Source organism: Prionailurus viverrinus, chromosome E1 (genome assembly GCF_022837055.1).
Source record: "Prionailurus viverrinus isolate Anna chromosome E1, UM_Priviv_1.0, whole genome shotgun sequence".
Lineage (NCBI taxonomy): Eukaryota > Metazoa > Chordata > Mammalia > Carnivora > Felidae > Prionailurus > Prionailurus viverrinus.
In genome coordinates this window covers 45,510,552-45,534,939 of record NC_062574.1, presented here as the reverse complement: position 1 = coordinate 45,534,939, position 24,388 = coordinate 45,510,552, and the positions used below count along the sequence as shown (strand labels likewise).

The 24,388-nt window shown below is 55.8% G+C and overlaps 1 protein-coding gene across 3 annotated transcripts in view; it reads left to right on the top strand.

Moving 5' to 3' along the window:
• Positions 1 to 20,208, top strand: part of SDK2 (sidekick cell adhesion molecule 2) — a 266,484-nt gene extending 246,276 nt beyond the window's left edge. For 2 of the 3 annotated variants that reach the window (XM_047833518.1, XM_047833516.1), the window contains 5 exons: positions 1,644 to 1,808; positions 3,611 to 3,751; positions 4,023 to 4,161; positions 6,595 to 6,721; positions 16,060 to 20,208. In XM_047833518.1, coding sequence (XP_047689474.1) covers positions 1,644 to 1,808; positions 3,611 to 3,751; positions 4,023 to 4,161; positions 6,595 to 6,721; positions 16,060 to 16,413 — 926 coding nt within the window. In that variant the 3' untranslated portion in view covers positions 16,414 to 20,208. The remainder of the gene's footprint in view (positions 1 to 1,643; positions 1,809 to 3,610; positions 3,752 to 4,022; positions 4,162 to 6,594; positions 6,722 to 16,059) is intronic. The other variant, XM_047833519.1, reaches the window with a different exon arrangement.
• The last annotated feature ends 4,180 nt before the right edge of the window (positions 20,209 to 24,388 follow it).

Below are 24,388 nucleotides of genomic sequence, written 5' to 3'. Positions count from 1 at the left end.
GCACCCTGATCCTCGGATCTCGAGGCATGCGGTACTGAAATCGGGGCCCCTGACGCTATGAAAAGGTCGGGGAAGAAGGTTTGTGCTCAGTTATCCAGCCAGCTCTTAGAGGATGCGGGTGCTGGGCACTGGGCTGCAGAGACAAATCAGGTGTGGTCCTTGCCCTGGAGGGACTGCTTAGCCTTAGCAGGAGAGAGCCACCGTGTGTGTGTGAGGCAGACGCCCAGAACAAATAAGGAAGATGGAAAATGAGGCCACGCTCAGGACCCCAAGCCTCTGTGAGGACAGCAGAACGCAGACGGGGCCTCACGGCTGCCTCTGAGTTGGAGGGATCTGGACGGGTAGGACCGGAAGGCAGCTTTGGAAAGTGCCAGCACATCCTTGGTCCACAGTTCAGCGGCGACGATGGGGGTGACGGTACCTCCACTAGAGTTCCTGACGTGGATGGATCTGTAACACGTTTGGTGAAGGAAAGAGACTCCGTCAGCCCCTGCAAGGGCCAAGCTGGAAATAGGGGGTAGCCTATGGACCCGACGGGCGACTCTTCCCAGAGGAGCCCAGAACCGGCGAGGAGGAACAGCGCCTCACTGAGGGGTCAGGCCGGAGCTGGGAGGCTCGTGCGAGCAGGAGGCAGGTGGGAGCTCGTCCAGGGCTGCCAGGCCACAGAATGGAGGACCTAGGAGCTCAACCCGCCACAGACCCCTGGACCCTGTGAAAAGGGTGGTCGGACAGTCTGGTCACCAAGTCAGCCCTGTCCCGGCACAGGCAGGACTCGCCGACTCTCCGGGCGCCGTTCCAGCCACGTCGGCCCTGCGTGGAGCCTCTGGCCGGGGCCCCTTCCCAGCCTGCCCGTCAGTGTGTCTACACTTCTCCTGGGCGAGCAGCACGCTCACTGCTCCTTTTGAATGCGGTGGAAACGAATTAGGTCCCAAGGGGGCAAGACCCAGAGAGCCACGGACAAAGGGGCAGGTCCGAAAAGAAAGTCAGGAGCTCAGAGGATGGGGTGGTTGGGAACAACATGGGTAGAGAACAGGTGGAGAGCCCCTCGAAGCTTCTCTGGGCTCTCTCTCAGATCTCTTCTCCTCGGCCTCCTAGGATGGGTCCCATCCGTCGCCGCAACTTGACCAAAGCCTCACGGGCGAGCCCCACCCCTCCTCCAGCTCTTTTAAGAAGTCTCTTCTTTTTGTCTGACGCCACTACTGTGTATATTTTGAATAGGAAGTGGGGGGCGGGGCGGTGGGAGTCAGAAAAATAGAGGCCCGGTTAAGGAAAGGAGGGTACACCCATGTGATAAAAGCTTAGGCAGCCACTTAAAATCACGTTGACCAGCACTTTTTAGTGACACGGAAAACGGGTAAGTTGCATTATTCTACACAAGGGCTAAGATGCTGAGTCTCTTCCTGTGGCTGGGGGTATTGGGTTGCTTGTGACAATATTTTCTGCGTACCACACATTTTTTTAATGTTTTACAGATATTTTAATAAAGGGAACAAAGGGTCAGAGACTCCAAAAAGGCATCTTTGTCAAAACATCTGCTGGGATTGTGTTGAGGGGACAGACCAGACAGGTTCTGCTCTCGAGGGAACAGGTAGGATGGGAGGGGCTCTCCCTCATAGGGCGCCTCCCTCCCGATGTTCTTGCAGACGAGGGGCTATGGGACATCCTCATCAAAGACATCCCCAAGGAGGTGACCTCCTACACGTTCAGCATGGACATCCTGAAGCCGGGCGTGAGCTATGACTTCCGGGTCATCGCCGTCAACGACTACGGCTTCGGCACCCCCAGCAGCCCCTCCCAGTCTGTGCCAGGTACTGCCTGTGGGGCAGGGTGAGGGCACCCCATGGAACAGCCTTGTGGCAGAGACTGGTGCTGGGCAAAGAAGACAGAGGCAGGCAGCATAACACCAGCAGCATTGGGGTGGGAGCTAAAAGGCATTGTCTTCTCAATTCTCCAAGGCAGGGAGCCTGGGCCAGGGCCTGAGTTAGTTTTGAGATCCACAGGAAGCTGGGGCGGTGCGTCTTTGGGGTTCCTTTACAAAGATTCCAGAAGCCCTGGGCAGGAGGCTCAGTGGGGCTTGTGGACAAATCAGTGGACCCAAGATGAGAGCTTCCGTGAGCTCATCACCCAGGAGATTCACCCAGGCCATCAACTGTGTGTTTCCATGGAAGCCGCCCCCAAAAACAGAGTCAGCAGCCTGGGGAGCAGTGCCCAGAGCTGGGGGGATAGGACTCCTATCCCTCCCCCTTTTCCTCTCATCTTCCCATCCAACATGTCTCAGAGGACTCACAGAGGACTCTGATGCCAAAACCCATGACCCCGAATCCAGTCACTAACCAAGTTTTAATATCAGGGCCCCTTCTCTCAAGGCAGAAATATAGCTCAAAATTTGCATCCACTGGGTGAGTCTCAGAAACCCGGCTGCCTCCCTCCTCCCACATACATTCTCCCTTGTCGGGTTGATAGAACCAGATCATGGGAAATAGTAGAGTGAGCCCCTCATCAGGCAGCCCCCGGATCAGAAGTGGCCGGGTGCAAAAAAGCATGGTAGTGAGAGGGGCACCTGGGTGGCTCAGTCGGTTAAGCGTCCCACTTCAGCTCAGGGCATGATCTCGTGGCTTGTGAGTTAGAGCCCTGCATCAGCTCAGAGCCTGGAGCCTGCTTCGAATTCTGTGTCTCCCTCTCTCTCTCTCTGCCCCTCCCCTACTCATGCCCGCATTCTCTCTCTCTCTCTCTCTCTCTCTCTCTCTCTCAAAAATAAATAAACATAAAAAAAAAAAGAAAAAGGCATGATACTGGGGGCTTTGAAAGAAGCAGAGCCCTGGCTGGAGGAAGCATTCTAAAGACCCACTCACGTCCACCTTCCTGGTTCTTCCCCACTTTCTGCCACCAGAGAAAGATTGAGCCTTGCCCCCAGGGAGAAGCTCTCACAGGCCTACCACAGGCCAGACAGCTACTTTTCCAATACAAAGCTGGGTCTGCCTGCCAGGGTAGCCCTTGGGCCGTGGGTGGCAAGAGCGGGGACGGAGGAAAGGAAAAGAAAAAAGGAAAACCAGCAAGTGTATGGCCATTTCTCCCTCCTGTGTCCTCAGCAGGCATCACTAATCAATCCCAGCACTCTCTCCCAGTGAGTCCAGAAGCAACTACATGGCTGCTTCCCCTCCTGTGTCCTCAGCAGGCATCACTAATCAATCCCAGCACTCTCTCCCAGTGAGTCCAGAAACAAGCACATGACCGCTTTCCCCTCCTGTGTCCTCAGCAGACATCACTAATCAATCCCAGCACTCTCTCCCAGTGAGTCCAGAAGTAACTACATGGCTGCTTCCCCTCCTGTGTCCTCAGCAGACATCACTAATCAATACCAACAGGAGCACTCTCTCCCAGTGAGTCCAGAAGCACCTCAGAACTAAAAGCATCCTTTGACCAACAACAGAAGAGAGCGGGCACCTGAGCTAAAACTGTCCCTGTCGACCGTGTCTTAGGGTCTCCCCCATGGAGACGGCATGCACCCGGCCTACTGAGAGCCAGGTGGTGGGGTCCCGGCTGGAGCGGGAGGTTTGCAGGCAGGAGGGGGCTGAGCACCCTGGACTTAACCCCCCCATCCGTGTCCCAGCTCAGAAAGCCAACCCGTTCTACGAGGAGTGGTGGTTCCTGGTGGTCATTGCCCTCGTCGGCCTCATCTTCATCCTGCTGCTGGTATTCGTGCTCATCATCCGGGGCCAGAGCAAGAAGTATGCCAAGAAGACCGACTCTGGTGAGCTGGCACCAAGCCCCGCCGGCTGGACGGAACTCCCGTGGGCCTGCCTCCCCTTGTGGCAAGGTTGAGGGGGCTGGGCGTTCTCTCTCTCCTAGGGATGCACCTGCTCTGATGGGCGGGGCGGCCCGGGGCCCCTGCACGCAGTCTCCGTGGTGTGGTTTAGTCTTCCCTCTAACAAGAGAGCCAGGCGGGAGAGAGGAGGCCACCGGTCTAAAGGGACAGCCCGAGTGACTGGATGCTGTCTCCCCCGCCCCCACTGCCCACCCAGGGAACAATGCCAAGTCTGGTGCCCTGGGCCATGGAGAGATGATGAGCTTGGACGAAAGCAGTTTCCCCGCCCTGGAACTCAACAACCGGAGGCTCTCCGTCAAGAACTCCTTCTGCCGGAAGAACGGCCTGTACACCAGGTAAGGGGATCTCTGCGTCGGGAGTCGGGGGGTGGCCAGAGGATGGAGGTTTGGGGGCCCGCAGTGCCTGGGGTGTGGAGGACTCTTGGGGAGGGCACAGGGCACACAGGGCCCGCTGGGCCTCCATGTCCCGGAAATGGCATTCACGCTCAGGGACCGGGAATGGTCAGCCGGGCCCGGGAGGCACACCCGGGATCTGGGGGCCAGAGCCTAGTATGAGAGCGCAGTGGGGGAAACGCCACAAGGAGGTGGCGACAAAGGGCTTCTGCCAATGCCAGCGAAATGCAAAGGGCTTATACAACTTCGCAAGCCAGCCCCCTGCTGTTTGGAGCCAGCTGCTCCTGGCGGCGGGTCCAGAAGCCCTGAGAGCTACTTTGCCCCAACAGTGAGGGGGACGCGGCACAGGTAGGTCTAGGCAGACATACCTGAGCAGGGGGTACCGGGAGGCCCCTCGGTATTGCTCACGCCTTGCCCATCTCCTCCCAATTCTGGGAAGAAAGGGCACTCAGAGTGTGGACACCCTCTCCCCTGGTCCTTGCTCCTGCATCTTCTAGAACAATTTTCTCCTACTTACCCCACAAGTCCATGCTCCCAGCATCGCCCTCAAAGGGCGGCATCTGAGAACAGCCAACCAGGAAAGGTCCAGGCTGGCGGTGCGCCCGTTCCTGTTTCCTCCTGAATTCTCTCCAACCCTGGGTCCCCCTCCCTCCACCCCACTCCCCGTGGCAGGCTGGGCTGTGCACCTCCAAGGGCAAGGGCAGCTGCCGGGGCCCACCGGACCCTCACCTGATGTGATCTGGCCGTTTTATGCCCCCGGGAGCTCAGGAGAGATTGAGGGGCTGCGGCCCAGGAGCGCCTGTCTCTGGCCTCGGCCCTCTTAACATTCCCAGCTCGTCGGAGGTGCACGCCGGCCAGGCGCGCAGCTCACAAAGCTTCCCTCTGTCTGGTCCTGGAGGAAAGAGGCCATGTGTGTGTTCCTCGGGAGGACAGAGGGAGGGGCACGCAGGCCGGCGGGCCCGGCTCTCATCCCCCGCCAGATCTAGCTTTGCAAAGAAAGAGCCATTTGAGGCCGAGGTGGTGGGCCCGGCCTGTCCACCGCAGCCCCGCCAGGCTGGCTCCGGGGCTCTGCCACATGGAACAAGGGGGCGTTTCACAGACGGCCTGGCCTCGCCTGCTTCTCACGCCCCCAGAGTACACACACCGCGGCCCCTGCGTGCCCCCTACACTGCTGTGTGTACACAGAAGTCCTGTTTGCATCAAACCAGCCTCGGGCTCTGGGAGTCTGACCCAGCCCTGGTGACACTGTCGGCCCCCCCAACCTGCCTCCGCTCACCCTACTTGTGGCCAAGATCGTGTTAGCCCGGCACCCCGTTTCCTCCCCCCTCCCAACGTCACATGTTTGCCCATCTCGTCTACATGAGACTGCAGCCAATGCTGTTACTGTTTTATTTGTAAGTAGTTAAGGAGGCAGCTCCGTTGTTTGGAATAAAATCAGTGCAGATTTAGCACGAGAGGTTGGAGGTGGCAGGGAGGTTGCTTGTGACTTGTTCCCAGGCCGCGGGATTGTTCTCAGAAGAGCATTTCTGCAGCAAGGGCACTGCCGGCCCCTGGGGGGGAGCAGCTGGCGTTCAGAGCCACAGTTCCAGAACACCTGGGCAGATCTTGGGGTGAGACCACCCCCACTCCAAGGCCCTGAGGAAGCACAAACAGGGCAGAGTCATGAACGGCCCCAGCCACCTGCTCGGCGCCCGGCCCACCGCCCTCACCCCCAGCTCAGGGGGCTCAGGAAAGCACGGCCCTTGCCTCCAGCCTCTGGGCGCCCATGGCGGGCGGGCTGCTTGGTGCCTCGTGCTGCGTGTTCGAACAGGTGAGGTAGAGCCAGGCCTCTAACTCAGCGGGCAGCGCACTTTCTCGAAGGCTGATTGTCAAAGGTGGAGCAGGACTTGGCGCCCGGAATTCATTTCTGGTCTCTGAGCAGATCTGGAGGGAAAAGGCCGTGGTTTCCCTTTTTCTCCTGACCCTTGGCGTTAACCCTCTGAAGCTCCCTTGGTGAGTTCAAGAGTGACGCGGGGAGCTGGTCTGCACAGGCACGCCGGCCTCACCTGGGATTCCGACTCGGGGGTCTCAGGGGGCTCTGCCGAGTGATCCCAGTGCCCCGAGGCCTTGAAACCACAAGTGGAGGATCGAGTGGGGTGCTGCCCCTCCCCATTTCCCTGAAGCTGGTTCAGGAGGTTGGTCCCAACTGAGCCTCTCCCACCCCTGGAGGGGCCCCCAGCCCAAGGCTCCGCTGTCCGAGGAGCAGACACAGAGAGCAACAGCGCAGGACAGACCCATCGAGGGCTCCTGCCCTTCCTGGCCCTGCCATGGCCTCTCCAGCCACAGCGGCAGCTCTGGGAAAGGCTGGCTCTCAGTGTCCCTTCTGCTCCCTCTTAGATCTCCTCCCCGGCCCAGCCCGGGCAGCCTCCACTACTCCGACGAGGACGTGACCAAGTACAACGACCTCATCCCGGCAGAGAGCAGCAGCCTGACCGAGAAGCCCTCAGAAATCTCCGACTCTCAGGTGAGGGGCAGGGGGGCCAGGCGCCCCGGAGAGGGGAGTGGAGCGGCCCCTTCTGAGAGTGCGGCCCGTCACATGGGCCTCCTTTCCTCCTTTCCTTTCTGGAGCCGCAAAGACAGAGGAGGGGTCGTATGTGAACCAGCCGTCACCTCCCAAGCTCTGCTCAGAGTTTGCTCCAGGGCTGACGGGGCCCTATAACCTTGACTAGATGTGAGACCCCACCCCCACCCCCCGCCCCGCCAAGAACACAGTCCTCTAGAGTTTCCAGCATCTCCCCACATGCTCTGGCCTGCAGAGGATCTCGTGGAAGCAAGGGGAAGGAGCCCTGCATTGCCAGAGCCTGGAGAATGGCTGAATGTAGCTAGTTAGGGTCAGAATGAGCTCTAGAAACTGAGGGCCAGAAGCTCTGGAGCCCCGAGGCTGGGAAGCAGTACAGATTAGTGAGGCCTTAGGCTTTGGAGATTCAGACCTGAGTTTCCATCCTGACTCTGCTGCCCGCCAGCCCGGGCATCCTGGGTTTGGTAGGTAACCTCTTTGGGCCTCAGTTTCTCCATCTGTTCTACAGGCAGGGATGCTAACGGGCACTGTCATGGGGCTGTGGGACTGCTGAGGTTAAGGCACAGAGAAGCTTAGCACAGCGCACACGGCAACTGTTCGATAAATGTCAGCTTTTATGTGAAGAAGGACATGGTGCCTCTGGGAGAGACACAGAGCTTGAGAGAGGCTGCCATTAGGTGGGCCACATGGGGACACTGTCCCAGACTATGGGGACAGGGGGGTTGAGTGCATTCCAATGAAGTTATGTCATGGCCTCCCACCCAGCCCTCTTGGCCTCGGCCAAGCCTGGTGGTTGCCCAGGGAGGGGCCAAGAAAGGCCACTGTGTCCCACACCCTAGACCTTTATGCCCAGTCCTGGGAGAGGCCAAGGAAGAAGAGATGCCAGCAGGGAACAAGGCTGTCGGCCGGGTAGGTGGTGCCAGCATGCCCGGGTTCCGGTTGTGGGCCCAGTAGACCAAGGGCCTCTGGCTCACTGCTGTTTTGTTCAGCTCCAGGGTTACTGATGGGCTTGGCAGAGCAAACAAGGCTGGAGCTAACACCCCAGCTCTGAGCTGGCAGGGACAGAGACCCCAACTTAGCCTGGCTGACACAGGAACTCACACAATTCAGGTTATGGCATCTTGTTACAAGTGTTTCGCTCTCTGCGGCCATATGCATCCTGGGACTTGTGAGGCCATGCTTCACTCAAGCATGATTCCTCTTTCTTTCTCCCCAAAATGGCAATGGGCATTTAGGCTCTAGGCACTCAAGGTAAATTTCAAAAAAATACAGCCCGTGAGGCTGTAACAGAAGGCCGCTTAAGCCACACTCCTGTCTCTGGAGAGCAAAGGCAGTGGCCAGCAGGGGGGACTCTCCTTCCTGCTTTGATCAGCCTCCTTCGTCCTTCTATAGAGGGCATCATTCATGCACACTCATTGGCTGGGCACTGACCTTTCAGGGAGGGAGCCCTCTGAGTGCAAAAGACATTGCCCAGATGTCTTCAGATGGCCCGGGGCCATCTCCTCAAGAGTCGGGAGGAGCCTCCCCCAGGATGCGGAGCTGGTCCCTAAGACCAGCCACCCACCCCCACCTCGAAGGAGTTGCTGAGAGAAGAAACCTCATCCGAAGACCACCCTGCTTCCGTCACGCCCACTCAAGGCGGGCAGAGTCCCTAGACTCCCCCACTTTGCCACTGGTGTCTTTTGTTCGACACAAGCCCACCGCTTGAATGCACTTTCCATAGCCGTCTGGAACCAGTCACCTTCAGGGAGCACGTGCCCTGGAGAGAGGAGGCCTCCCAGTTCCAGAAGCCAGTTGTCACGGCAGAACGCCCACGTTCCCTTTCGGGGGCAGCAGTGGACCACAGCCTGGGCCTAGAGCTCTGCCTGTGGTCTTTAGGGTGGTTTGGGGTTTGATCTGGAGCTCAGCAGGGCTGAGTTGAGTTTACTTATTCTGAAAGCAAAGTTCCATGAGGTCAGGGACTTGTGACCGTCCTGAGGTCTATTACCTCCCCGGTGTCCTTCCTGGCACATGGTGCATGGGCACTCTGCACACTGGTGTCAGGCATGAAAGGGTCATTGGAGAAGCTGGCCAAGCTAGTCCAGACCTAGTAGGATAGCAAGAGAGAAACGCAAAGGCTCACAGTTGTAAAGCTGTTCCTTTTAGACCAAGGCCAGAAGCACACATTCAGAGCGATCCTTCAGAGTGACACTGATGGCCATGGCCACACCGCCTGGGGCTGCACCCATCATCCCATGTGCCTCACCACTTTGTAATCACAGCGAGCCTCCGAGCGGCCTTTGTGTCATCTTTTTTGTCCAGATGGGGAAACTGAGGCTCACAGAGCTCCGCTGAGTTGGCTCAGGCCCCACAGCCAGAAGGTGCAAACCCAGGATCCCAGCGCCCGAGTCACAGAGGCAGACCTTGCACACGGGCCTTCTGACGCAGAGCCCAGCTTGGCCCCCTGGCCCTACCCTGTCCCAAAGCTGGTGATGTCACCCTTGTGGCAGACCCTCCTGGAAGGGCCTTCAGAACCAGCTGATGAGACACTCTTGAGAACAAATAACTGTGGCTTTTCTTTAAACACAAACAACAACTCAAGCCTGTCTTCAAAGGTTCAGAGGTGCCAGGATCAGGAGGCCCCCGGGACTATTCAGCCATCAGTCGCTCACGTCCCCCAGGCCCAGGGCGCCAGGACCGTTAAGTGTGCCAGTGTCAAAATGTTGAATTGTTTCCATACCTGTTGGGAAAGAGCCACCACCCTGAGCCCCTACGTGTCACCGAGAGAACCCCAAGCAGACTGTGACTCTGCCCCTACAGGCTCAGCAAACAGAGGACAGGGCCCTGCTTCACCCAGAGGCCTTGCCTGGTTGCCTCCGGGGTCACATCAAATTTTGTGTCTTAACAGCTAAGGAGGCCTGATGTCCGCCCCCGCCCAGGGCGTAGAGGGCAACCCCGGGGGGGGGGGGGGGGGTGGGGGGCAGGGGGCACACGCTGACTTCTCCTCAACACTCAGTTCTTGAGCCTGTACTCCAGGGACAGAGAGGTGATGGAGACATGACCCTGCCTCCAAGGAGCTGCTCGTGGGCCGGAGGGGACAGACATGGACACAGAGCGGCTGGTCTCCCTCCGATGCCCTTGCTGAAAACATAAATAGGCAGATCTGATTACTACCCGCTCGCCTCTGTGACATGTGGCTCAAGTACGAGCCGGTGTCTGCTGTGTAGACAACCACCGCGACTTGCAATCTGGGGCTTCAGGCGGGTGCTCCCCAGTCCGCCCGCATGGGATGGCTTCTGGAGGGGCATTCTTGAGGGTCAGCAGGCACATGGGCCCCCCCGGCCCCGTTTCAACTGCTCCAGAGAACGAGGGCCTGACTTTTTGAAGTATACCCTTCCCCCTGCATCCTCTGAGAGTGACTTCTCCATATGCTGCCTGGTTTCTATTCCAAGTCAGACCACCCAAAAGTGACAACCCAAAATTGGCAGAAATCTGCCCGGCCCTCTCCCTGTGATAGGGTAATAAACAAAAGTCCGCTTTGCTTATAAACAAACGCGCATGACAAGATGTTACGAAGTGGTTTAACGGGGCTGTGGGAAGACTGGGGCTGGGAGGGCTGTCCCCAGAGGGGTGTTGATGAAGGGGCTTCCAGGCTGGGGGTGGGAGGTGGGGGTGCAGGAAACAAAGGCTGAGGTTTGAAAACCCATAGCTTGTTTGATATAACTTCTGAAAACAAAGCATGGCTGCATTCCAACGTCATTTTCAAAATAAGAGCCCAAGTATGGGAGAAAAATTATATAGCACACAAGTAAATCTCAATGGAAAAGCAGTTCTCGGCCCAGGGCACGCCTGTTCTAATAAATACTCAGTCTTTGTGATTTCCTGGGCAGCCCCAGGAAACCCATTGCAGTGAAATTAAGCCTATGTGGAAAAGTAAGAAAACAGGACAAATTAGGTTTTCTGTAACACTTTTGAGCACCCAGTCATTAATGGTGAATGTTTACAGAGCCCTTCCCGGCGGCCAAGAATGACTCTAGGGATTGTTCCAGAATGGCACACTTAACCTTCACAGCCCCCTGCAAAGCCTGGCGGGGTTATCTATTGCATGAGTCAGGGAGCCACCAATGACGAAGCCAGGCCCACCTGAGACCCTCTACGCACCTATTGTGCGCCACGCTGGGGTCGGGCCCTGTGTGGCCATCTTGCTGGTTTGTCCTCCTTGGGACCCGTTCATTCCTTCCTTGCTGCATTTATTCAACAGCGAATTCTTCTGCACCCACTAAGCAGTACCGGGCACCGTTTCCATGTGGCAGCTATGGTGGTGAGCAGGACCGACTCTCAGGGACGTTGCATTAACTGCGTTATGATCCATTAGGGAAGACCACGTGCATCGAATACTCACGTGTTTTCACGTATTAAAATTTTACGGCGCCACGCCATAATTTTCAGGAGGAAAATGGGAAACAAAAGGCTTCCTGTCTCCTGGGGTGCTGCCCTCTGAGGTATCTTGGGGGAAGGTCCCATCCTCCTGGAGGTTCCCAGAGGGCTGCCTGGAGGAGGTGGCATTTCAGCTGGGCCTCAGAGTGCGAACGGGACTGGGTCATGCAGAGAAGGGAGGAGCCGTGCAGGTTTGCAGGTGTGCATTTGGCTGAGTGGTTCTGACAACCCCTCCCTCTGAGTGTCTCCGGTCTTTTATCAGTGTTCGCCTCTTGGGTTGGGCCGTGAGTCTACGAGATTCACTGGGGCCCATCTCCGGCTTCTCCTTAGCCTGACCCATACAGGCCCAGGAAGCCCAAGCTTGTGCCAAACTAGAAACACACTATGGCCAGGGCAGAGGGAGCCCGGAGGAAAGAGGCAACGCTACACGTGGGGCCCCTGCTTTGTGCCAAGTCCTGCACTGTGCACGTTCTCATTGCAAATCCAGTTGCCCCACCAGGCAAGTTGCAGGATTCCCAGTTAACAGCTGGGGACACTGAGGCTCAGAGGGGTCAAGTAGCTTGCCCTTAATCACAGAGCTTAGAAGTGGGGGCAATCCCCACTGCCTCAGGCCCCGCTGAGCTGACATTTTTAAAAAGACATTCCTGGGAGGGGTGCCTGGGTGGCTCAGTCTGTTGAGAATCTGACTCTTGATTTTGGCTCAGGTCATGATCTCACGGTTCGTGGGCTCAAGCCCCACATCGGGCTCTGTGCTGATAGGGCAGAGCCTGCTTGGGATTCTCTCTCTCTCTCTCTCTCTCTCTCTGCCTTCCACCACTTACATTCTTTCTCTCTCTCTCAAATAAATAAACATGAAAGAAAGAAAGAGAGAGAGAGAGAGAGAAAGAAAGGAAGAAAGAAAGAAAGAAAGAAAGAAAGAAAGAAAGAAAGAAAGAAAAAGACAGAAAGAAAGAACAAGGACATTCCTGGGAGATTTCTAGCTGTTTTAGTACAAGAAACCCAGATGCCTGACAAAATTGCGCCTCGTGGGGGCTTCTAGAGAGGGAGACACTCAGCACATTCCCCCACCTCTGATGCGCAGGAGAGGCCCCCTGGTTCCAGGGGAAGGGCGTCCAAGGGACTGATGTAGAGCTGGCCTCAGCCTAGACGGGTGCAGGGAGCCCCTGGGCCACGGCGACTCCAGCTTCCAGCCTCCAAAGGAGCCGCACAGGGGACCTCCTGTCACCTGGGGCAGCACAGTCCCACCAGACTTCAGGAGATTCAGCAAGATGAGGGGACCCTGCCTGGCCCCTACGTCCCTGCGCTGTGCTGGCAACAGCGGGAGACCAAAAAGCTCTCCTCTGCCCCCCTCTCTTTTGTTGCCGGCTCTTCCCCGGGGCGTCCCTCCCGCCGACCCCCTCCCCGCGCCCCTCCGCTCCCCTCCGCAGGCCCGGTAATTGCTGATTGAGTGGCTTTGAGGAGCTGTTAAGAGGCCCGGAGCTGGAGCAGTCGCCTGATTGCCTGGCGGCCTGGCGGGACTGCCCGTGAAAGGTCCCCTTTGTGCTGGGTCGGTTACTGGGAAGCTGCATTCAATTACGCGCGAGAGTTGAAAGCCCGAATGGGCGCCCTGGGTCCCCCCACCCTCGCTTGCTTTCTTCCCTTCTCACCCCACCCCCCTGCAGAAAAGAAACAGATGTTCCAGGAGAGGGAAGCGGGAGAGCAGCGCAAATGCAAAGGCCGCCTCCCTGGCTGCGGAGAGCTGGGGGCGGGGCGGGCGCGCCTCCAGCCCCCTGCACCTCCCCCACCCCCACCCCCGCTGCTGCCGCTCTGGCTTCCGTCGCTTTTCCACCCCCGTCCGAATGCGGGATGCCGACCTTAGTCATTAGCACGAATGGGCTCTGGGGTCTGGGCCCACAGGAGGACCAGAGAGGCCCATCCCCCCTAGTGATGCTTTACTTTGGGGGACAGGAGCTGAACATTCTTCTTCCTTGCCAGCCACCTGAGCATTGAGTCGGCCTCCACTACCCCTGCTCCTTCTGATCCCTCCTTGGGGGCTTCCAGGCCTTGGCACCCAGACCCACCTCGCTGTCTCCCCAGTAACACCTTTGACAACGTTCCATCATTTCACCCTGTGAGCTGCAGGCATCTACCCATTTTACAGACAAGGATACCGAGGCTGAGAGAGGCCAAGTGATGCGTCCCAGACTTAACCTAGCTAGCTAGCGAGGGACACAGTCAGTGATGGAGACTGGCTTCTGGGGCCGGCCAAAGTTCTAGAACCTCTACCAATGACACTACCAGCTCTTTAAGCCAGTTGGTGGGGACCCTCCCGGAGAGACCTGTCCCACAGAGAGAAGTGTGGGGTGCCCCCTTCCACCACCCAACACTTACAGACCCTCGCTGCTCCTGCACCAGAGCCCCCCCCCCAGCCCCCTGCCTCGTGGCATCCACCATGGCTTGCTCAGACTTCTCCCGCCTCTGGGCGGCCTCCCTGCGGCCCCAGGCATCGGGTGCCCAGCCCTCATCCTCCTCCCCACTCTTGGCATATGGAGCCCCTGTCTGTACTGCCCTTTTGTTCCCTCCTGGGCTGGCAGCTGGGCAGTAGGCAAAGAAAGGGGCTTGTATTGTGCTGCACTGCATCATGGGGACACCGAGGGACTTTCCATTGTCTCTACTGCCAAGAGGACTGAGGTCCTGGGAGCCTGTGCAGGGTGGTGGTAAGGAGAGCATCTCTACGGGGGGATGAGGTGGAGGAGGGGAGGCAGCAAATGACGTAAATTTGCAGATGGACTAGGGTGTATGTCATCCCCACGGGGAGGTTAGAGGGGCTCTCATTCCCATCTTGTGACCTCCAGGCAGGAGCGGGGTGGAGCATGGGTGGGCTTTGGAAAATCAGGCAGACCTGAGTCCCCGAGCACAACCCTCATCTCTTGGGGCAAACCCTCATCCTCTCTGCCTTGGTGTTCTCGGCACTTCCAGAGCAATAGCAGTGACGAGGCTGAGGTGTGAGAGTTCAGTACAGTCTCCTGACGGAGCACCTGCTCCCGCGGCTGGCACCGCTATAGTTCTGTACATTCTAGCTCTTTCTCATGAAGGGGCTGGATGCCATACAGGACTTGGGGTTCCGGAGAGCAAGTGCACGTTGCCCCTCCCCATAGCTCAGACCCCTTGGGGCAAGGTCAACAACTCTCCGTTTGCTCTGCCTGTAATGCAGGACACAGCTAGTCATCCCAGACTCATTGGTATTGGGTTCACTGGGTCTACTTGGTACAGCTTTACCCAAAGTATGTTGATAAAATTTACCGCTTCCATGTATTAGCTGGGCAGGGACGCGGCGACCTGAGCGAGGCCTTCTGAGCCTCACTAAAATCAGAGCGCATCTCTTCCAGAGAGTTCTAAGCGTGTTCCCATCTGTCCTCTTCTTAGTTCTCAAAACATTGCTGGGAGCCTGGGGTGGGGGAGGGGCACATGATATTTTTAGCTCCACGATTCAGATCCGAACCAGGGAACGCTGTTTTACTTCGCAACCCGGCCTGACTCTTGGCTGATTCCCCCTCAGGCAGCTGGAGCTATGGTGAGGACACCAAAGTTATCGACAGTTTTAAGAAAAACTGAATATGTTGTATTTATCGGGGAAAGCTACAGGGTAATCATCGTGTGAAATTCAGAGCTTTTGTTGATATTTTTCTCATGCTCGTTTTATAAATGGATGTTGCTTTTATTCTGGATCACAACGTGGGTGAGCACCAGCGTCCTTTCAGTGCCCGGAGCCTCTCCAAGTCTGGCCCTGGCTTTGTCCCCAGTCACACAGTAAGTCAGAGGTAGACCGAGATCGGAACTCAGTACATCCTACATGAATAGCTGTCCTAAAATGTAGGCTTTGTTCCTATTCAGGTATGGCAAGGCCAGGAGATCAGGAGATGATTGTCCCGGGGGGAAAAAATTATTATTCACAGTTCCCAAGAAGAGGGCACCCATCACACCATGCAGGGCCATTCAGGAAAGCACTAGGGTCCCCCGGAGGCAGAGAAAGCAGGAGGGACGCATGGGCAGGAGCCTTTATTGTGGAAGCAGGCTTAGGTTAGTATGAATCAATTCAGTGGGCTCTGGATGAGAGCCCACTCTGGATGATTCAGTATGAATCAATACAGGAGCTGTCCCTAGTTGCCTGGTACCTGGCCCCTGGGGTGATCAGGAGCAGTGGTTGGTGATGAAAGGGCATTCGCTAGCTCCAAAAATTGACCAGCCCCAGGAGCCATAGCCCCTCCAGAATCAGCAAGGCCCCAGATGTCAAAGCATCAGAAATACAGAAAATGAAAAGGCATGATGAATTCAACCCTAAAACATGATATGCTAAGCAAAAGAAGGGGGCCACACAACAGGCGCGTTTTATAGGCTCCCACCCGTAGGAAATGTCCGGAGTAGGTAGACCCACAGAGATAGAAAGTGGTTACCAGGAGTGGGGGCGGGGGAAGGAAGGGGGAACAGGGGTTCCCTGTTGCCAGTGGGTACAGGGCAATGAAGATGTTTTGGAGCCGCGCGGAGTAATGCCCAACACTGTGAGTGTATGAAAAGCCACTGAATCTTACACTTTAAGACGGTTAACTTCATGTGCTATAAAGTTCCCTTCAACAAAAAAGAATTAGAACTCAGGTCTTCGATCCACATCGGGTCCCTTCAGGGCTGTGTGTGTCAACGCCACGATCTGCTCCCAAGGCAAGGAAGGTGGGCACATCCGGGCATTATGCCCCCTGGGCAGTGAGGGGGAGAGAGGTGGCCACAGTCCAGGCCTTGGGAGATTCAAACCGGGGCGCCTGGCGCCTTGCAGCCCTGGGCACACGGACCCGTCCCCGCGGGGCCCCTGACTCCCCGATTCTCTGTCCTCCCAGGGAAGCGACAGTGAGTACGAGGCCGACCCGACCCACCAGAAGGCCCACTCTTTCGTCAACCACTACATCAGCGACCCCACCTACTACAACTCGTGGCGGAGGCAGCAGAAGGGGATCTCGCGGGCCCAGGCGTACAGCTACACGGAGAGCGACTCGGGCGAGCCGGACCACACCACCATCGCCAACAGCAGCAGCGCCCAGCAGGGCGGCCTCTTCCGGCCCAAGGCCAGTCGGACCCCAACGCCCCAAAACCCCCCGAACCCCCCGAGTCAGCAGAGCACCCTCTACCGCCCCCCCAGCAGCCTCACCCCCGGCCCCCGGGCTCCTATAGCAGGATTTTCATCGTTTGTTTGACGTCGGAAGGGGGAAAAGAAAGAAAGAGCAAAGCAAAACAAAACAAAACAGCACCAAACTCCCCATCCGCCCCTCCCCCGCACTGCCTGCCAGAAAACAAAAACACCGAGAAACCAAGTCAACTTTTCACCTCCTGAGTTTATTTTTCCAGAGATTCCAGGGCCAGCAAAGACGGTGTTGAGAAGGAGGAGAAGAAAACCACCGGAGGGGGACGTGTGTGTGTGTGTGTGTGTGTGTGTGGCCCACAGTTGGTCAGCTCCAGATTATAGGGTTCCCTGGGCCTTTACGGACTTCGCAGAGTCGGGCTGCAGGGGCCCAGCCTGGGCTGAGGTGGGACAGAGGGAGGGAGAGAAAGCTAAGGCCCGGAGAGCTGTAAGGCAGTGTGCTCAGGGGGCGAGAAGCTTCTGGAAGTCCTGACAGCTGCCTCTTCTGCCAGTGCGGGGGGGCGGGCCCTGGGCCCACTGCTAGATGATGATGTGCAAGGCTGGGCGCCCCTGAGGGCAAAGCTCACCTTCTCTCCCCCCCCCACACACACACACACCCCTCCCAGCCCTCCCCCTGCATCGCTGACAGGCCTCTGGGGGTTCAATCCGTCCCCCTGGCCTGCTCCTCACACTCCCCTCCCTTGTTCAACTTCTCCACCAAGCGTTTGGTTTATTTAGAAAAAGGAAAACAACTGAGGGGTGAGAGTCTGCCTAGCTAGTTCCTTGTTTCTTACATACGCTTTTTATTGTGACTCCAAGGAAGAGGGCCCCAGGGTGGGGAGAGGCCCCCACACCACCACTGAACCCGGCCGTTGCTTGACTTGAATTCACTTTCCTGAGCACAGACCAGGAGAGCTGAACCCAGGGAACAGAGTACAGGGCACTGACCGGGCATCGCTGGGATAATTGGGCATAACGCAGGAAGTCAAGAATGTAAGAAGGAAGCTTAACTTCCCTCTTCCTTCCAATTTAGGTACCACCAGCACCCTCCTTAAAGCAAGAGGGAAAGGAAGGCGCTTAGATAAGGAAGTTCAGCATGCTGGGGAGCTAGGCAGGGGTGAGGGATGGCCATCTAGGCAGACACACCCCTGTCCCTGGACACGCCCCTTCCTCCTGAGACGGGCACATACACACAAGTCCCCCATGCACTTGCAAGGAGAAGGGTCTAAGGATCCTCTCCCAAGAGAAATCCCTTTGGGTCCTAGCCAGTCGGGACACTCACTTCCAGATGTGTGTCCCTGTCGCTCTCAACCCAGAGTGATCCCCGTCTAAAGCACCCCCAGTCCCAAGCACAGGGGCACAGAAGCCCAGAGGAGTGGGCCAGGCCCCCGGTCTAGAGGCCAGAGCTCCCAGAATCTACCCTGTCTGCCCAGCACCTGGTTTACAAAGAGTCAAAGACCCAACCCCAGGGTATGTGTTCCAGGCCGGCCTCAGCCTAGCCAGGGCTCGGAGCAAGGAGGGGCCCCATCCAAACTTCACACAGCTCCCAAGATGCACAGCCAGGCCGGCCAGGAGGAGCAGGTCAGATGGGACCAAGGACAAGAATAGCTGACAGGAAGCAAAGCTTTTACACACACACAATCTGCTCTAAGGAATGTTCTTTTAAAAAGCCACTTCTAGTGGCCTGAATCTTCCTTTCAGCCCCAGGATGAAGGGATTGAGGGAGGAACCGTTCTGTCGAATTCCCCGAGTGCCCCCCAGCTGGCCCAGCCGCGTGGTTTTGGGTGGGCAGCAGCCTCTGGGAGAGGAGGTGGTCCAGCAGGAAGACACCGGGTGCGGCGTGGGGCCCCTTAGTGGGCCGAATGCAGGCCCCATCTTGGGGGTGAGGAAAACAGAGGAGGTCTGAAAGGGGGATTTGGGAAGCAAGCCAAGGAAAGCGAGGCTCTGCACCTGGCCCCATGGGCCCCCCACTCAGGTGAGGGGGATGGGAGCAGGGCCAGGGGCCTGAGGAGAGGACATACCTCCCAGACCCTCGGGAGCGCTGGCAGGTGTCTCCGCAGACGGGGCCCAGAGGCCGGCTTCTCCACCGGGGTGTCTTGGGAGGGAAGCACCCCCATGAGGACACAGGCCTGAGGTCTGCCCTGTACACATCTGGTGTCTCCATGGCAACACATCCGCAGCCACCCGCCTGTGATCTCCCCTCGCTGCCTCCTTTTCATCTCATCTTTTTTTAACAACCTCATCCCTTTCCTTATCTGCTGTGCGTTTAGCCATTTGCGGAAGTTCCCAGTTTGCAGTAGGGAATTCATGTAGCCCAGCCCAGTGAGGAATCTGGGAGTGGGGGGGGAGGGGGGAGGAGCAGGACGCGTGAAGCCGTGTGTGTGCGTGTGTGCGCGAGGCCAGATTTCCTTTGCCTTTCACAGACTGCCTAGTGCACCGAGATGTGCGCCCTCCCCCTCCCCACGCTCTCACTCACCCCCACGCCGACACACCCACGCACACTTAGCACAGGGCCGTGCATGCCTGGGCTCACGCACATGCACACACAGATATGCACGGATGTGTGTTCGCAAACAGGCTTGCGATTCCTTCTGGTGGCTCGTCGGTCCTTTGTGAGGCACAGGGAGCCGGGGTCACTCCCGCTCAAACGTGGGAGTCTAAGAGGGCACTGGCGAGGACGCTGTGTGAGCCGGAAGGCAGGCTGTGCCCAACGTGAAAATCCAGCCCTGAGTTCATATCCACCCACCCAAAATGTTGCCCCACTGCCCCATCCACATCTGGAAGCCCAGGTCTCCACGACAGAACTCTAGATTTCTCAGAGGACACCTCTGCCCTCATTTACATATCTGCCGGGGCAGTGGAGGCTCCTGACCCCTGACCAGACACCCGGTCACATTAGGATGTGCCGGGCACTGCCCATAGGTAACAGGGAACCTCCCCGACCTCTGGGCTCCTGGGCCGACGATGCCAGGGCCCCTGTCTCTGTGACCACCTGAAGCAGGTTGACACAAGGACACCTCTGTGTCCTCTGGCTCTGCCTCGTCATGCCCTCGGGAAATCTGGTGTTGCACCCAGCAGCCCACGCTGGGCGCACCAGCACTGCCCTTCCCCCTCGTGGCCACGCCCCCTTCGTGCACACCAGCTCCTCGCCCAGACTGCCAAGATGAACCAAAAAGCTGCTCAGCTTCCAGAGCGCCTTTCTCCCAGGGCCCCAGGGGGTTTGCAAACCCAGGCCGCCCGTCCTGTCCCCTCACCTGACACTGCCCCAATTCAGAGGAAGCACGGACACTTCCAGCTGCCCCGCCCAGAGCACGCTGTCTCGAGGCCTTCTATCTCTGCCCACACCTCCCTGGGCAGAGCGTTCAAAGGTGCCAGAGCCTCCCAGAGCCCACTCTGGGCAGGGGCTTCCTTCCCCTCCCCGTGGTGCACGTGGTGTGAGGGGCTGGAGGACAGGAGCGGGGAGGGGGACCCGCCCCCAGCAGCAGCCACCTGATCTGAGTGCCTCTGTATGGTCCTGCCCAGTGGCAACCTTGGCCGCCACCCGGAGCACAGATGCCCTCCTGGGACCACCCCCCTTCTCTTTGTTTCCGTAAGAATAACCAAAAGCATTTAAACGTGTTACCTTTCTTTACACATACAGACTCCAAAAACAAAAATCAACACAAATCTTTATTTTTTTGATTTAAAAGATATAATGAAGAACTGTGGGGAGAATATTCATCGTGGCAGGTGTCTATCTGTAAGAAAAAATATATATCTATATGTCATATAGCTTGTTAGCAGGTTTATTTTTTAAATGAAAGGTAAAAAAAGAAATTGATTTGAAATATATACCACGAGATGTCCCATGGCCTGTCAAACTTGTCGGTATTTTATAAATAAACTTTTTTTTTTTGGAGTTCTGAAGCAACATTTATTCTTCTCCTTCTGGGAAAGTAACTGGGGACCCCTACCTTCATATCATGCTCAAATGAAAGTGTGGGATTTTGTTTCTTTTACACCTTTAGGATAACAGCTACTCGGATGATACCAGATTAGAGGCCAAATGATAACGATTGATAATGCTGGCAATGACAATAGCTAACATTTGTGTGGCGTTTACGCCCTGCGAGACACTGCTGTCTTTCCACTGATGAACTCAGGGAATGCTCATGACAACACCTTCAGCAGAGAAGCAGGATCAGGGAGAATTTAAGGGGCTTGCTTGCCCTTGAGAATTGGAAATGCCGGAGTTTGTACTAACGCAGTCTGGCTCTAGAGACACGTGCTGCCTCTGTGTTATTTTAAGGCAAATTCCTTACCCGTGTTCATTTATTTTTATTTATGTATTTTTTACTGTCTATTTAGAGCGAGAGTGTGTGTGTGAGACAGGGGAGGGACGGAGAGAGAGGGAGGCAGAGGATCCGAAGTGGGCTCCATACTGACAGGCAGAGAGCCCCATGCAGGGCTCCAACTCACGAACCTCAAGATCATGACGATCGTGACCTGAGTGGAAGTCAGACGCTTAACCACCGGAGCCACCCAGGTGCCCGCCCCCCACGCCCACCCCGTGTTCATTTTAATTCCTACCCAGCCACACCCCAGACGCTAAGGTTGGTGTAGTAAGAGCCACTGTGGTGCTTAGTGTAACTAACCTAGTCGATGCACCCAGGTCTTAAGTGAGGGCTTGAATCGTTGAATTTATGCGTGTGGTGCTATTGACATGATACCACATTTCTGTCACATACATTGAGTCAAACAGGAGAAAGAGAACGAAGGAAAAATGATTTTAATTGTGTAATGCCACCAGATGAATACACTTACTTAAATAGTCTACGTTGCTGTATAACGTACATCAGACATTCGTGCAAGAGGCTGCTCAGCACAATTAAAGCAGGGAACTTAAAATCTACAAAAATATACTCTTAGACACTTCATTTTTACTTAAAACACAAATGCAAATTCATTCACCAATCTGTTAATGTTGGGCCATAGCGTTTTGCTTTTTCTCAGCATGCTCTCCGTGTATACAGCTCCCTGTTGTCTTTCTCCCATGAATCACAGCCATCGTGCATGGGCAGCGAATTCTAGTCTGTTTCTTTAAAATAAAGCAAAAGGGGGCACCTGGGTGGCTCAGTCAATGAAGCGTCCAACCCTTGATTTCAGCTTGGGTCAAGATCTCGCGGTTGGTGAGTTTGAGCCCCGCACGGGGCTCTGCACTGACAGTGCAGAGCCTGCCTGAGATTCTCATTCTCTCTCTCTCTCTCTCTCTCTCTCTGCTGTAACACACCCTTTTATTTTTGCCACTTTTCTTTTATCAAAGCATTCGGTGCAATTTTCAAAGAAATCACTGTTCTTTTGCACTCTTAGCCATTGCATCATATTTAATTAAATTGTGGAATTACGGGGCGCCTGGATGGCTCAGCTGGTTAAGCGTCCGACTTTGGCTCAGGTCATGATCTTACGGTTGGTGAGTTTGAGCCCCACATCGGGCTTGTGCTGACAGCTCAGAGCCTGGAGCCGCCTTCGGATTCTGTGTCTCCCTCTCTTTCTGCCCCTCCCCCACTCACACCCTGTCTCTCTCTGTCTCTCAAAAATTAACAAATGAAAAAAAAATGTAATTAAAAAAAATTTTTTAAATAAATTATGGAATGACTATAAAAAGCACAACTGGCACAAACAAGTCTGGGAAAATGACAATTGATTCGTTATAAACATACAACTTGATTCGGTAGCAGCAGAAACATATGGGCATCACAGAGAGCAGCCCCTTATTAGCCTTCAGAACCCTGGGGACTGTGGGCACCTTCATGTTTTGCAGAGAAAATATATGGAATCCATTAACATGGCTGGTTGGTTAAGTGGAAGTCAAGTGAGAGAGCTTCTGTGTATAGGACAGCACAAACCATGCACGCTGAACTTTATGACCAATTTTCAGGGTGATTAAGGGATTTTCAAAGGTAATTTGGACGACATATAATCTTTATCTTAATAAATGTGGACCCCAGCCCCCACATTAGATACAACTCCACTAATGAGGATGTTTGGGTAGAGGGTGATAATATGGAAGGCATTCTACAAACTGGAGTCCGATTTGAAAGGAAGGGCTTTCAACCACAAAAGGCATATCCTTCCTGGTGGCATGTTTATTCTAGACCCAGGAGATGTCTCATTGAAATCTTTAATTCCAAAATTCTTCCTCATTCATTTTTTTTATGATTTTTTTCCTTTTTTTTTTTAACGTTTATTTTTGAGAGAGATAGAGTGTGAGTGGGGAAGGGGCAGAGAGAGAGAGGGAGACAGAGTATCTGAAGCAGGCTCCAGGCTCCGAGCTGTGAGCTGTCAGCACAGACATGGGGCTTGAACCCATGAGCCGGGAGATCATGACCTGACCCAAAGTCGGCCACTTAACCAACTGAGTCACCCAGGTGCCCCATTCCTCATTAATTTCTAATCCCAGACTAGCTTCTCCCCAACTGTAGCTGGTGAGTGGGGAATTTGGCTGTCTCCAGCCCCATTATCAAAAACAATGCCTCCCCCGCCCCAACCCCCGCTCAAAAAATGAGAGAGGCAAATCTGGTAAGAAGAAAGGAAGGAGGAGAGGGGAAGGTGTTTTCCAAAGCCAAGGAGACACGGTGTGAGGCCACATACTGGCTTAGATTATACATAGTTCTCCTTTCTCCTGAGAAAAGATCATCTCACCTGGAAAACGTCAGAACTCAGTGGAGTTTCTTTTCTTGAAGCTCCCAGAGTGACTAAATGGGAAAAGCACTTGGGTTGGGGAGGTTAGCTAAAGAGAGCACGGCGTTGGCAGACCTGGGTTCCCAGAAACTTCAGCTTAAACTTGAACTTGAGCTCAACCTTCATCAGCTTCCACGACCTCATCCGTGGAAGGGGTGCAACTTCTGCCTCTTCTGCCTCCTCGAATGAAGTGTAGGGAAACGACCCTTCGGACAGAGGTGCTCTCCGGAGATGTCCCTCGCCCCCAGCCAGCCCCCTATCCCAGCTTCTCTCTCCAGAACTCTCAGAGCCACAAGTTTTTCGACTTCCTGACCTGACTGAGGGCGAACTTTGGCAATGGGGCTTGGCTGCAGTCAACAGGTGCAGAATGCAGCTGATCTCTTTCTAGTTTCTAGCATCCTAGTTTCTGGAAGGGAGGGGGCACTGAAGCAGCAGGCTCCCGAGGCTATGGGCTGTGAAGGATGTTCTGTTAAGGTGCGGTGCAGGAAGTTAAGGGGGAGATGAGACTCGGGTGGCCTGAGGAATCTGCTCTGGGTCGACTCCAGCACACCCAAGACGGGCTGCCCCCACCACTACCTCGTGGTTCCCAGCACCTACTGCACCCACCCTTCTCGAATGCTGGCCCTGATGGGCTCAAGGAAATCCAGGAGACCCTGTCACTTCCCACTAAGGGACTGTTGGGGCTCAGAAGCCAAAAGTGACACAGGGATGGAAACAGAAATAGCTAGTGTTTGGCTCCCTTCCCTCCCAACATTGACCATCCAAGCCAACCAGGCCCTTTGGGTTGGGGTTTTATTGCCACTCAGGCAGAGCTTCAGCCGGGGCAGGGTGACCCCAGATGACACTGGGGTCAAAGCCCAAAGAACACCAGCCGTTGCCCTGGAGGGATGCAGTGACACCCCCAGCTTGATCCCTCTGGAATCTGCTGCCCCGGAGCTGGGCTGCGTGGATATGGGCCCAGTCTAGTGCCAACCCGACTCTGCACTGAACAGGGAGGTTCTTCCTCTTGACCTTCATGACACATGGGGCTGCAGGGCTCTGGGGGTGGGCTGGCTGCACCTCCCCTCTGCTCCAACTGCCCTCAGCAGCATGGCTTTGAGGGGTGGGAGCAGCTCCTATGGGGCCCAGATGCAGTGACTGATGAACAGGCTCCTGATTGACACCTATTGTCCCTGATGTGATTATTAGCAATGCTCCCTCTCATTTTGTTTCTTTTTTTAAATGTTTCTTTATTTTGACAGAGAGAGAGAGAGAGAGAGAGAACAAGAATCCCAAGCAGGCTCCTCACTGTCAGTGCACAGCCCCACGTGGGGCTCTGCCCCATGAACGGT